Source organism: Zingiber officinale, chromosome 4A (genome assembly GCF_018446385.1).
Source record: "Zingiber officinale cultivar Zhangliang chromosome 4A, Zo_v1.1, whole genome shotgun sequence".
Classification (NCBI taxonomy): Eukaryota; Viridiplantae; Streptophyta; class Magnoliopsida; order Zingiberales; family Zingiberaceae; genus Zingiber; species Zingiber officinale.
The window spans coordinates 34,002,486-34,015,881 of record NC_055992.1 but is presented as its reverse complement, the minus strand read 5'-3'; the positions used below and the strand labels follow the sequence as shown (position 1 = coordinate 34,015,881).

Here is a 13,396-nt window from a genome sequence, read left to right as displayed (position 1 = left end):
TGCATATAACTATCCCAACTACAACAAGGAAGTTCTTACATGCACAAACGAAACAACTTATACTGCAGGTGAGAGGTACTTACATCCTTTCGCTAAGTCTTACAATTCTAGGGTGTAGGGAAGACAAATCCTCTCTTGAACGCTGAAATCTCCAAGACATCTTCCCCCCGCGTACTACCTCCTTGGAAGGAACCCTCTCCTTAGATCCCTCCCTTGGAAAGCTTCAAGATTTGGAGCCTTAGGTTTCTTGGCCAAAAATTCAAAGAGAGGAAGAAGAAATTCGGTTAGGGAAAGAAGAGGAGAAGGTGAGATGAAAAGTTAGGTTTTCATCTCTTCCTTTCCCTTTTATACTAAGTGGAAGTTGAAGCATCTCCTCACACAAAATCTACTTATAATCAATTGTTTCCTACTTCTAATGTGATGCTTTACCACCACCCTAATGGAAACTCTAACCAATCATATATAAGAGGTCTTGGACTCAATCCTGTCCAAGGCCATTTTTAAATCTATTTTTATTTCTTTTTCTCTTCTTCTAGTTCTTTTTTCCCTTTTTGAATAGAGAAAATTTACGGGTGTTACACTTCTTCTTGTGCAACCACTGAACATGTCATATATTCAGCTTCCATAGTTGGCAAAACTACACAAGATTGTTTCTTGCTGTACCATGAGATGACGCCACCATTTAGCAAGAATACATAGCCTGATATGGATTTTCTATCATCCAGGTCCCCAACCCAATCTGCATCTGAATAACCTATCAGACTTATATCTGTGTTGGGATGTATACTATAAGCCTAGCTTTTGTATGAACATCTGTTTTGAAGTATTTTGAAATAAGAATTACTTTGGTCAAATGTTTGTATTTTATATTTATATATATGTCAATGCAGTTGTCCATTTAATTTATATTGTAGATAACATGGTGTATGGTGTCACACAGAAGATCATGTTATCGGTTCCTTAGAAATTATAAATAGTAACTCACAACCAAGATGGATTAGGACAAACCATTGGAACAGTTATAGTGTAATTTGGTATTAGTTTATCTTGACTATAAAATTATACTAGTACACTTTGTGTGTATTGAGTAGGATCATTTGAGGTTGTTCGATTTATACTAACAACATAAAAGAACAGAACCTCTGTTATTATGGATGCACGCCCTCTTAATCCCTATATAATAACAAGCACGTATACTTAGTATTTATTTCTTTAACTTATCAATGGGTGAGATTTATTCGTTAAATCAATAAGCCCGATGAGTAGGGAAATAGTACTGTAGTGTGTTGTTGATTATAGAAAGAATCTGTATCTTAATTATTTAGGCTGATGATGCCCCCTTGAAGAGCTCATAAGGATTATTATTATGTAAATCCTGCAGGTGGATTTAGTCCGGCATGATAATAAAGTTGAGTGGTACTACTCTTGGAATCAGATGTTAATTAATTGAGTTGTCAGTAACTCATTTAATTAACGGGCATAGAATATCTTAAACATAGGGAGATTAACGCACTCATGATAAAAAAGAGTCTATATTGTAATATGGGATTGGTGCGGTAGTTCAATAATAACCCTTTAGTGGTATGAGTTATTATTGATGGACATGGGTTGGGTGTTCGGGCCAAACACAGGAAGCCCAAGCCCATCAATGGTATGAGTTATAAGTGAGCATGCTCTCACGCCCAACGATCTTTCCAGGTCAGTGTCCCAGACTCTCACCCTAGTGCGAGTTATAAGTGAGATTGCTCTCACGCCCAATGATCGTCCAGGTCGGTGTCCCAGACTCTCGCCCCAGTGCGAGTTATAAGTAAGCATGCTCTCACGCCCAACGACCTTTCCAGGTCGGTGCCCCAGACTCTCGCCTCCGTGCGAGTTATAAGTGAGCATGCTCTCACGCTCAATGACCTTTCTAGGTCGGGTCCCAGACTCTCGCCTCCGTGCGAGTTATAAGTGAGCATGCTTTCACGCCCAACAACCTTTCAAGGTTGGGTCCTAGACTCTCGTCCCAGTGTGAGTTATAAGTGAGCATGCTCTCACGCCCAACGACCTTTCCAGGTCGGTGTCCTAGACTCTCACCCCAGTGCGAGTTATAAGTGAGCATGCTCTCACGCCCAACGACCTTTCCAGGTCGGTGTCTCAGACTCTCGCCTAGTGCGAGTTATAAATGAGCATGCTCTCATGCCCAATGACCGCCCAAGTTGGTGTCTCAGACTCTCGCCCCAGTACGAGTTATAAGTGAGCATGCTCTTATGCCCAATGACCGTCCAGGTTGGTGTCCCAGACTCTCGCCCCAGTGCGAGTTATAAATGAGCATGCTCTCACACCCAACGACCGTCCAGGTCGATGTCCCAGACTCTCGCCCCAGTACGAGTTATAAGTGAGTATGCTTTCACGCCCAACAACCTTTCTAGGTCGGATCCTAGACTCTCATCCCAGTGCGAGTTATAAGTGAACATGCTCTCACGCCCAATGACCTTTCCAGGTCGGTGTCCTAAACTCTCGCCCCAGTGCGAGTTATAAGTGAGCATGCTCTCACGCCCAACGACCTTTCTAGGTCGGGTCCTAGACTCTCGCCCCAGTGCGAGTTATAAGTGAGCATGCTCTCACGTCCAACGACCTTTCCAGGTCGGTGTCCTAGACTCTCACCCCAGTGCGAGTTATGAGTGAGCATGCTCTCACGCCCAACGACCTTTCTATGTCGGGTCCCAGACTCTCGCCCTAGTGCGAGTTATAAGTGAGCATGCTCTCATGACCAACGACCTTTCCAGGTCGGTGTCCCAGACTCTCGCCCCAGTGCGAGTTATAAGTGAGTCTGCCCTCACGACTAATGACTTTCTTGGTTAGTATCTCTTACTCTCGCCTTAATGTGAATCTGCAAGGTATATTTTCGTGCTCCACAGATCTGCAGCAATACTTCTATTGCTAATGCGAGAGGCAAACAAGCGGGTTTGTACAAACCATGACTTTCCAACCCCTTTTGGTAAGAAAAAGGTGGGGTAAGTAAATCATCCTTTCTAAGTTATCTTTGCTAATTTTCTCAGGAACATGCGTCTATGGAACACGATACTGTGAGAGGCAAGGAAATACAGACCCTCAACCTTGGAGGCAGATGATGCAAGAAATATTATGCAATAAAAGTGGAAGAACATTTTTCAGTTCACATTATCATTACAAGATCCAGATCCAGAGGTCTGATCCCTCCTTGCCAGATGAGTCTGAGCTTGAGCTAGTTCTTCTTTGATAAGTTTGATGGTGCTCTGCAGTTGGCCAATGATTTCATCCTTTATTCGGCTTTCCTCTTTCAGGAGGGCCACAGTGTCCTCGTGTTTCATCTTCAGGTAAATTATATAATGGACCTTACTCTAGAAGTCTGCATGAGCCTTAAGCTTGAGAGCTATTTTGGCCCGAGTTCTGGATTTGGCCGTCAGCTAGAGCTCTTCCATTTCCCTACGAAGAGAGGTTTGAAGGTCCCTGCTTATCGTCATTTCAAGCAAGGCTTTTTCTTTAAGAGTGAGCTAGTGACGTAGAGAAGATAGCTCGTCTGGGTCCATGAGTGAGAGAGGGGTGGCTTGAAGAAAGGAAGGTGGAAGGATACGCGACCCTTTTATAAGGAAGGAGAAGGTGAAGGGATTACCTTGGAATATAAGATGACGTTTGGGGAACAGCGTGGCATTTATGGGAAAGTGGCATGATCATAAATCGAAGAATCAACCCGCGTGTAATAAAATCCCGCTTATCTTTTATGGACGGTGATAAATTCTAAGTGGGATATGGGGAAAAGGGGTCACGAAATAATGAGACACAGGCCAGGACAGGTAAGTACGAGGTTGGGGTCTAGTCAGTCGGACTAGAGCCTCCTTTGACTAGACTTAAGGGGGAGGCTTGCGATACGGTGCATGATAGTGGGGTCGGACAGTGGACGTGGTCGGAAGTCAGAGCCTCGGGGCAGTCAGAAGTCAAGCCCACGAGGCAATCAAAAGTCAAGCTCGCGTGGCAGTCAAAAGTCAAGTTTACGTGGTGGTCAGGAGTCCGGCCTACGTGGAGATCAAAAGTCCGGCCTACGTGGCGTTCAAAGGGTCAGGTTACATGATGATCTTAGTCGGGCCCAAGTGGCATTCCAAAGTTAGGCCTACGGGTCAAGTAGGAACTCAGAAGCCAAGGATTACAGGGCAGGATTTATACACTGGCGGAGCAGGATAGTCGGATCAAAGCGTACAGGTCGGGATATGCAAACCAAGGATTACAGAGCAGAATTTATAGCCTTGAGGCATAGAACACATGGACCAAAGCGTACAGGTCGGGATATGCAAACCAAGGATTACAGGCCAGGATCACAGGTCAGGGCTTATAGCCTTGCGGCACAGAACACAAGGACCAAAGCGTGCAGGTCGGGATATGCAAACCAAGAATTATAGGTCAGGAATCATAGGTCGGGATATACGAATTGGAGCGTTCAGATGAAGGATATAAGAATCAGGACGTACATGTCAGGAAACACAAACTAAGGCATACAGGTCGGGATAAATGGAATCAGACTAAGGCGTATAGGTCAGGATAAGCGGAATCAGACTAAGGCGTACAGGTCGGGACAGACGGAATCAGACTAAGACGTACAGGTCGGGACAGACGGAATCAGACTAAGGTGTACAGGTCGGGATAAGCGGAATCAGACTAAGGCGTACAGGTCGGGACAAACGGAATCGGACTGAGGCGTACAGGTCGGGACAGACGGAATCGGACTAAGGCGTACAGGTTGGGATTCAGGATAAGCGGAATCTGACGCATACATACAGATCACGATACAAGGTTAGCTACAGGTATGTGCCCACAGGTCGGGATCGGCAAAGACGAAGACCCAGCCTAGGGATAATGGACTTAAGAGGTCGTGTAACGCCCGAAAATTCTCAAAACTATTTTAGGAATATTCTATGATTTTTCTGGAATTTTTAGATATTTTTCCGGAATTTTTCGAGTAGCGAAAGCAGCAAAAATAATTAGAACCGCAAAATAGCTTAGGCGGGGATTGAACCCGAGACCTATGGCTTAGGGATAATGCTAGTAACCAGTTGAACCCAGCAGGGCCGTGCTGAAAGAAAGAGGAATCAATTATATTTATATTAGAGTTGGGTTCAATTATCCACTTAATATAAATAGAAGAGTTAGGTTGGGTTTGGTTTATTTTAGAATTTGGTTCGGCAAACTCCTCCCCTCCAAACCCTCACGCCGAACACCCCTCTCCTCCCTCTTCTCTCGGCGCCACAACAAGGGAAGAACTAGGGTTCCATCCCTAGGGTCCCAAGGTCACTTTCCGGCGACGATTTCAGCACAAGGACGTTCCCTCCGCGAGTAGAGCATGTGGACGCGAGCGAATCGTCGAGAAGTCGTCTCCACCGGAATTTCTAGCGATTAGAGTTGTAAGAAAATTAGCGTACGAGGTAAGAAACCCCTCACCTGCAGTATAAGTAGCTCTCGCGTGTTTTCTTTTATGCATTAGATTAGTTTTATTGAATTTTGTCAGCATATAGTGTGTATTTTAACTCTTCTCACAGATTTAGGGATTAGTGAGCATCTCTAGATGGGCTGAGCACGTGTATCCTCTGTAGATAAGGGTTTAGACGCTGCTGGGTGCCTAGAGGTGGTCTCCTTGATCGAGAGGAGAGTTAGAGAGCGCCAAATGCTCGACAAAATGCCTAGCACAGCCTTATGATACAGTGGGCATTTAGTTAAATGCCATAGAACATGTTAATTAGAATGATCAGTTTTTATTTCAGCTTTTATGAGACTAGATATCCAAATGGGTGGGCTCCCACAGTCGCCTCTAGGTTCAGACAACCTAGTTCTAGGTTCAGATAACCTAGATTCAGCAAAATAGTATTAGCTATTTCAGTATTTTACTTTTCAGTGGCACTGTACTGGATTAGATATCCATTGGGTTGGGCTCCCATAGTCGTCCTTAGGTTTAGCTAACCTAGTAAACCCTACTAGATTCGGAACTTGCAATCCCGGGGCTAGTTAGGGATGCGCGCACAGCAAGTACAGTCGCCAGTGCCCATCAGCAGTATGTTTAGTATTTTTACTTACTATATGTATATGGTTTTCAACCTTTCACAAATTAGTTCGTGAATTCAGTACAGTCCTAGCAGTAGCTCAGTATTAGCTTAGCTCAGTTTTTAGTATCAGCTTAGTTCTTCATTGATACCATGTGATTGATATCATGTTCAGCTTTAGATATGCCATGATTGTATGCTTATATGTCATGCCATGTTTAGTTTATTCAGTATACTTAGCATATCCTTTCAAACAACATGATTTAAAATCATATTTGCATCGTATGCATGTTTTAGTGAGGTAGATGGTTTCTTACTAAGCTTTTTAGCTTACAGATACTATTTTCCTTATACTGCAGATACAGATAAAAGGAAAATGGACTAGCAGTGGAGGCTGTAGGTCAATGCAGATCAAGATGTGTGTGGAAGGAACTGGAATAAAGATCCTAGGGATCTAGTTTTATTTTATTATGCATTAGAACGTATTCAGTATGCATTAGTACTTATAGCAAGTGTTATCTTATGTTTCTGTTAGTTAGCAAGAGAACGGTTTAAAAACCTTGATAGTTTTGGTTTCCATATGTTTACATGCCATGAATAGTATTCTATGCCTTAATCATGTTTAGTATGTTAGCCATTACCTAGTAGAATGTTTCTCTTAGCTTTTATAGAGTTGTGTAATGACCTTGGCACGTATCAGTCGATATCGGGGCACGATCGAAATCGAAACCCGATCGGTCAGACCGATCGGAGTTTCGATCGATGAGACCGATCGTGGACTGGTTCTCGCGAAGCTTTCGCTCCCGATCGATCCGTGGATCGATCGGAGCCGGGTCACGAAAAAAATGGCTCACCGATCGGTTAGCAGCATCGATCAAGAGCCACCGATCTCATTGACCGATCAGGGACCAGCTGGATCGATCGGCAGACCGATCCAGCAGCGTACAGAATTACAGCGTAGTTTGTGGATCGGTCGGTTGAACGATCCGGAGTTTCCTACCGTGCCAGTATCAGTAGATCGGTCTGTGGATCGATCCGAAGTTTATTATCAGTCGTAAACACCTCCCCTAGCGTGTGTACAACTCCTAGGTACACCCAGAACACTAAGTTAAACTTTACAGCATTTAGTTCAGTAAAATTTTAAATTAGCCAGTTTTCATTCCGCATTAATAGTCCAGCACAGCATAACGTAACGGTCCGGCCTCGCAGCCTAGTCAGTAGGAGGCGGGTCGTTATAGGTCGCACACTACATGACAATCAAATAAGGAAATCGTAACCACCTGTCAGAGAATAATCACAGCGTGTCAGGGAATACGCTAACGGTCTAGGGCTCGTTGCCCCCCCCCCCCTCCCCGGATTCCTCCTTCGATCTATAAGAAGATGCCCCGTGTCAATCACCGCTAGACAAAGACAACATTCCCTAACACTCGTCAGACTCCAGAAACACCCACAGCAGTATAAAAAGGGAGGCTTTGTCCTTACACAGGTACGCTCACTGGTCTTTTTGCACTCGTCTTTTACTTTTCGTCCTTTCACTGTGCTTCTGGGGAAAAAGTACCTGACTTGAGCGTCGGAGGGCCTGACCCGGGGACTTTTTCCCTGGTTCATGGTCTATAACGCAGAGGCGGCTTGTCTGAGTGTGCGCAAGGTCCTTACTTCATCATCTCTGTCATCACCCCCCGTCATCCACTCGTGTAAGCCCTTCCGGAGGGTGCCAGATCGACCAGGCTTCACAACGACTTTTCGTCAACCTCGAGGACAATGCGATCTACCTCCATCCGACTCAGCTTCTGGACGGGATCAAGTGTGATTAATATTCTTTTATCAAATCTACAAGAAACCTAGATTATGTGAGGTATACGTAAAGAAAAAGAACAATTATCACTTAGATCCGCTTGATCTCTTGACACCTTACTAATTTAGAATTTTGCTCTATGTTAACTTAAACGTGTAGTTTTGCCATTTTCGATTGCCTTTATCTATTAAAACTTCGTATACAAATCAAATAATCCATGACGAAGGTTCCTTTATCTATTAAAACTTCATATACAAATCAAAAAATAACGGTAAAGTAGAAAAAAATCCCCAATGACAACTTGAACTTTGCATGCAATCCCCACTCATAAAAAACTTTGTTTCCACTCCCTACATGCAAAATTTTATTTGCTTCAACTCCCTCATACAAATATTGTGACCTAATTGCCCCTCAGATTTTTAGGTACAAAAGGTCCAAAAATAAGTATAATTTCTCTTAAATTCAGTACTTTACATTAGAATCGAGTATATTTTCTATTAAATTGATTATATTTTTTTCCTGTTTTAATATAATTTCTCTTAAATTCAACACCATGTAAAAAGAAAATCTAGTATATTTTTTATCCAATTAAGTATCATTTAAAAAAATCTAGTATATTTTCTATCAAATTGAGTATCATTTAAAGAAAATCTAGTATATTTGAGTATATTTTCTATTAAAATTGCCCTTCATATTTTTTAGATATAAATAGTCTAAAAATGAGTATAATTCTTATTAAATTCGGCATTTTAAACTAGAATTGAGTATATTTTATATTTAATTGAGTACGACTTTTTTCTTATTTAATATAATTCCTCCTAAATTCAGTATCATTTGAAAAAAATCTAGTATATTTTTTATCCAATTGAGTATCATTTAAAGAAAATCTAGTATATTTTCCATCAAATTGAGTACCATTTAAAGAAAATCTAGTATATTTTCCATCTAATTAAGGTGGAAAAAGAATCGTACTCAATTTGATAGAAAATATACTAGATTCTAGTTTAATATACTGAATTTAAGAGGATTTATACTCATTTTTAGACTTTTTATACTTAAAATATTAGGGACAATTAGGTAAGGATTTATATTCATGTATGCAAAGTTATGTTTACCAATGAAGACTGCATGCAAATTTTCCCATCAAATAATCCATGACAAAGGTTCCCTACCATGTTAAAGGATGAGACTACACTCGACTTAGAGCTGGTTTGAACTGGACCTTGCTTGGACTCGTAACCGGATCAACGAGCTAGTTAACTGAAGCTAGTTAACTGAACCGGCCTCCCAAAGTCTAAAATCCTGAATTCATCCCTGATTATTTGATAATAGGATGAGAACTGAAAAAAGAATATAAGTAACGGAATTTTCAAATGATGAAATAGACGTTGATACCCAAAGAATTAATACTATGGAAAGGGAAAATAAAAGTAAATAATAATACTAGTTCATAAGTAAAAGGATAAACGAACTCTGTGAATTTAGAATTTGTGCACAAAGACATTATTTTTATTCATAAAGATAGTGGGGGATATAATTCATGAAACAATCAGAAACTCGAAAAAGAAACCAAAACACTGCCGTTTCTTGTATCATTCTTCCGTAACCGCGGTGAAATTTTGTGTGATCATGCTTGACGAAATGTGAACATTATCTTATTCATTTGTGTTTTTTGTTCGCTAAATGCGGGAAAGCAGCCAGAATGTTGTGGGCTCTGAGATCCTGCCTTGTCAGGATTCCTACGATGGGAGAAATCTGCGCGTACACCAACATCATAAATCCCATATTCATCAGTAAGCAGAGGAGGAAGGAGAAGGAGAAGGAGAAGGAGAAGGAGAATGGGAAAAGAACTCACCCCAGCTCCCTGGTACTTGGGAATTATCAGTAAATGGCGCAAGCCCACCTGGCGGAAGAGCACGAGCGCCTTGGCCACGGACATGCTCTCCACCACTGTGTAGGGCGTGGTGTTGGTGAAAGGATGGAGGTCCACGTACATTTCCAGCTCCTCCTCGCTGATGGCCACCTGCTCCAACGTCACCCCCTTCTTCGCCAGGTCCACGGACGTAAACCTCTCCCTCACCTCCCACTCCGCGCTCCGTCTCCTCTCCTTCAGGAACCATTTCTTCCTTAGCACCGCCACCAGGTGCGACCTCAGCACCAGCCCGTGCAGCTCCGCCGAACCCTCGGGCCAGTTCACCACGGGGAAGCCATTGTGTCCGGTGTGCTTTAACACCTCGACGATCCGGGCAACCTTCTCGACGCTTTCGAGGCTGACGACGGCGGGCTTGGCCGCCGCGAGCTCGGCCACGGTCAAATTCCTCATCCACGGGTCCTTGGACGCTTCCAGGAACGGCAGCCCCTTGAGGTCGAGGATGATCTCGTATATGCTGGGGTTAATGGAGTCGCCCACGGTCTTGGCGATGAGGAGCACGAACATGGTGATGGGGAGGAGGAGGAGGTTGTTGGTGAGCTCGAGGAAGATGACGCAGAGGGAGACGGTCATCCGCATGGAGCCGGACATGAGGGCGGCGGCGCCGAGCACGGCATAGAGGCCGTGATCGATGTGGATGTAGCTTTGGAGGGCGAGGGCTAGCAGGCGGCCGTAGGCGGAGCCCATGAGGATGATGGGAAGGAAGAGGCCGGAGGGGACGGCGATGCCGAAGGTGACGAGGCCGAGGACGCAGTAGAGCGCGAAGAAGATGAGGAGAGAGAGCAAGCGGAACTCGGAAGGGGTGGAGGAGGAGAAGATGTTGCGGACGGCGTCGTCGTTGGTGGCGTAGAGGAGGCTGGCCAGGTCGTTGTAGTGCCCGCTGGGGCAATTGAATTGCTTGAAGTTGCCGCTGCCCTCCGGCGTCGGGCACACTACCTCCGCCGAGCCGTCGCAGGGCGTGCACGGCGCCAAGAACGGCAGGCCGTAGAGGCAGATGGAGGTGAAGAGCGAGACGCTGAGACTCAGCACCAGCTTCGCCATTCTCCCTCTCCTGTTATCCACCCACCATTAATGGCGTCACAGTGGAATTCAATACTGCTGATCTCAAATCCAAAACAGAACGATGAATCTCGTCAACTTTAAGATCAATAAACTCACTCGTTGATCCGGCCGTAAAGAATCAGAACTTTGTGGAGGACAAAATTGTAGGCACTCCCCAGCAATCCCCCCAGGACACCCACAAGCGCCACCAGAAGCAGGTCGTTGACATGGTACGACACCTTGACATCGCTGACATCGAAGAGGATGAGGCCGCCGCGGCCGAACAGCCCGCACCGCCCAGAGTTGCAGTACTCGATGAACCCCCGGAGCACCACCACCACCACGGCCGTGCTGAAGAAGGTCCGCCACAGCAGGGCGCTCCTCCACCACGTGGCCACCTCCTCTAGGGAGAAGAGGACGCCCCCCACCGGAGAGCGGAAGGCGGCGCAGACGCCAGAGGAGGCCCCGCAGGTGATCAGATCCCTTCGGTCCCGGTCGTTATTGAAGAAACGGAGCCACTTGCGCTTGAGCCGATAGTCGTCGGACTCGGATCCGCCTTGGCTGAGCAGGGACGCAATGCAGCTTCCGATGTGCACCAGAGGCCCTTCTTTCCCCAGATCCAGCCCCGCAGACACTGATCCAATGCTGCCGATGATCTGCACAATTGAAATCTCTAGCTACTTGGATCTTGTAACGGCGATTATAATTTTTGCTCTCTCGAACGCACCTTGACAAATAGCGTGGAAGCCCCAAACATATTGGGGGTATCGACTCCGTTGAGATAAGCTTTGATCTCCGGTATTCCTGGACCTGCAGCGGTGGGAGCAAACACCACGCACAGAGATGCAGCGACCATCGTCAGAGCAAGATTTACCCCTGTCAAATAGACGAAGCCAGTCACGTACCTGCACGAGCACAATACAATCCTCTCAATCTCAATCTCAATCTCAATCTCGTAACCCTAGCCACCACAAGATGGAACGGAAACGGAAAAGTCGATGACTCAACTTTTGTCCTTCACAAACCGAGCCAAGTAGAGGATCTTGATGCCTGCTATGTTCTCGATGGCGAGGTTGATGAGAGACGCAATGACTCCCGTGAGGAGGCCGACGAGGAAGGCGAGCGTCCACTTTAAGAAGATGTACTGCAACACCTCGCCGCTGGATCTGCTCCTCCAGTCATGCTTGAACAGATCATTCTCATTGATCCTGCACTTGTCAAACACACATCCATCCCAGATCAAATCGAGCCGCGCAGTCGGTCGAAGGAAAATTGAATCGGCCATTAGGATTAGGATTGACTGATTACTCGTAGTCCAAGCTCTCAATGTGCGACACCTTAGCTCCGACCACCGCGTACTGGCTGGAGGTGAGCGTCGGGGTTCTCTTGAGCAGGGGATTCCGCAGAGAGTTGCTCTCGGGATCATGCTCGCCTCCTTCGTCTCCTTCAAACTCCGCTTGAGCTGCTGCTTCTTTCTCAAGGAAAGCACTCGAGTAGCCTTCCATCGGCGAGGGTTCAACAATGGGCACGGCAGAGCTGAGCATTTAAAGTGAGGAGGGCAGTTTAGGAATAATAAGATTAAAGGCCGCTGATATCTAGCTATTCGGAGGATGATAAGGGCTGGCTGACAGTTTTGCACTAAAGAAGTCTCGCTTCCCACGCTAATTTAATTATTGCCTCTTCGAGTCCGTGATGTAAGGAAAGAATATTTGTGAAAAATATTAAAAGGGCATATTTCTAGATATGAAAGAGACGTGATTTTTTTTTCCCCAAAAGTCACAATTCTATCCAAATATCAGTATTTTTACATATAACAAGTGCTATTCTGTATAGATGTTATAGCATCTATGACATATTTAATATTTAAAAATATTTATGGTGCAGTAGTGAATAGTAATGCTTTCATAATTATTATGATATAAATATTCAATTCATTGTTATAGCAGTTGAAACTATAACTTTTATTAAATCGTAATTATAATAGGATTTTATCTTATTTATATAACTGATCGTGTCAGATTTAATACATACATGAAAAGTGAATAATTTAGACGGCAATTGATGAAGCGGAACGTATTTTTTATAAAAGAAATTAAAGTGGGATATCTCTGTGATGGTTTGGAAATAATGAGATTTGTGTGAAATGATACTGAAATACCTTCTATCCAATGAAGTCTAGAGGATTAACGCCTTGCTACGTAAGACAATTTTATAATCCGACTACCAATTCGATTACGTACGTGGAAAATAAAGAGAGTTGAATTTTGCAAATGAATTAGAAAAGAAAAGCGCTCCGGGTGCACTTGTCATGGTATTCATCCAATCATATCTGTGGTTGGCCATCCATGAGAGCAACTCCACAGTGGTAGTCGGTCCTCGTATATATTAATCGAAGAAACGTGGCTGAATGAAAAGAAAATTGGCTCTTGGGCGTCCCAAAGGCCACCTTATCCACTTCATATTATCATTCACACTTTTTCGATTTTTTCTTTCACAATGGGACCAATTTGTTAATTAGCAAAAAGACAAGATGAGAGTTATATATCATCTCCCCTCTGATTCAACGTGCACCCAAGGACAAAT

At 44.3% G+C, this 13,396-nt stretch overlaps 1 protein-coding gene across 1 annotated transcript; it reads right to left on the bottom strand.

The window, feature by feature from the left end:
- Positions 1-9,297: 9,297 nt before the first annotated feature.
- On the bottom strand, positions 9,298-12,402 carry LOC121969797 (chloride channel protein CLC-a-like). The gene is made up of 6 exons (XM_042520050.1): positions 12,122-12,402; positions 11,821-12,021; positions 11,541-11,718; positions 10,931-11,469; positions 9,698-10,823; positions 9,298-9,597 (listed from the first exon to the last, which is right to left on the bottom strand). Exons 1-6 carry the CDS (start codon positions 12,355-12,357, stop codon positions 9,502-9,504), a joined length of 2,376 nt encoding a protein of 791 aa, XP_042375984.1. The 5' UTR covers positions 12,358-12,402; the 3' UTR covers positions 9,298-9,501.
- Between the last annotated feature and the right edge of the window lie 994 nt (positions 12,403-13,396).

Excerpts from the sequence above, each read along its gene's own strand:
- LOC121969797 (XM_042520050.1), bottom strand. The coding sequence starts at position 12,357 with ATGCTCAGCTCTGCCGTGCCCATTGTTGAACCCTCGCCGATGGAAGGC. Across the intron at positions 11,719-11,820 it reads CGGTTTGTGAAGGACAAAAG|GTACGTGACTGGCTTCGTCT; the intron begins TTGAGTCATCGA and ends GTGCTCGTGCAG. Across the intron at positions 9,598-9,697 it reads CCAAGTACCAGGGAGCTGGG|ATTTCTCCCATCGTAGGAAT; the intron begins GTGAGTTCTTTT and ends GTGTACGCGCAG.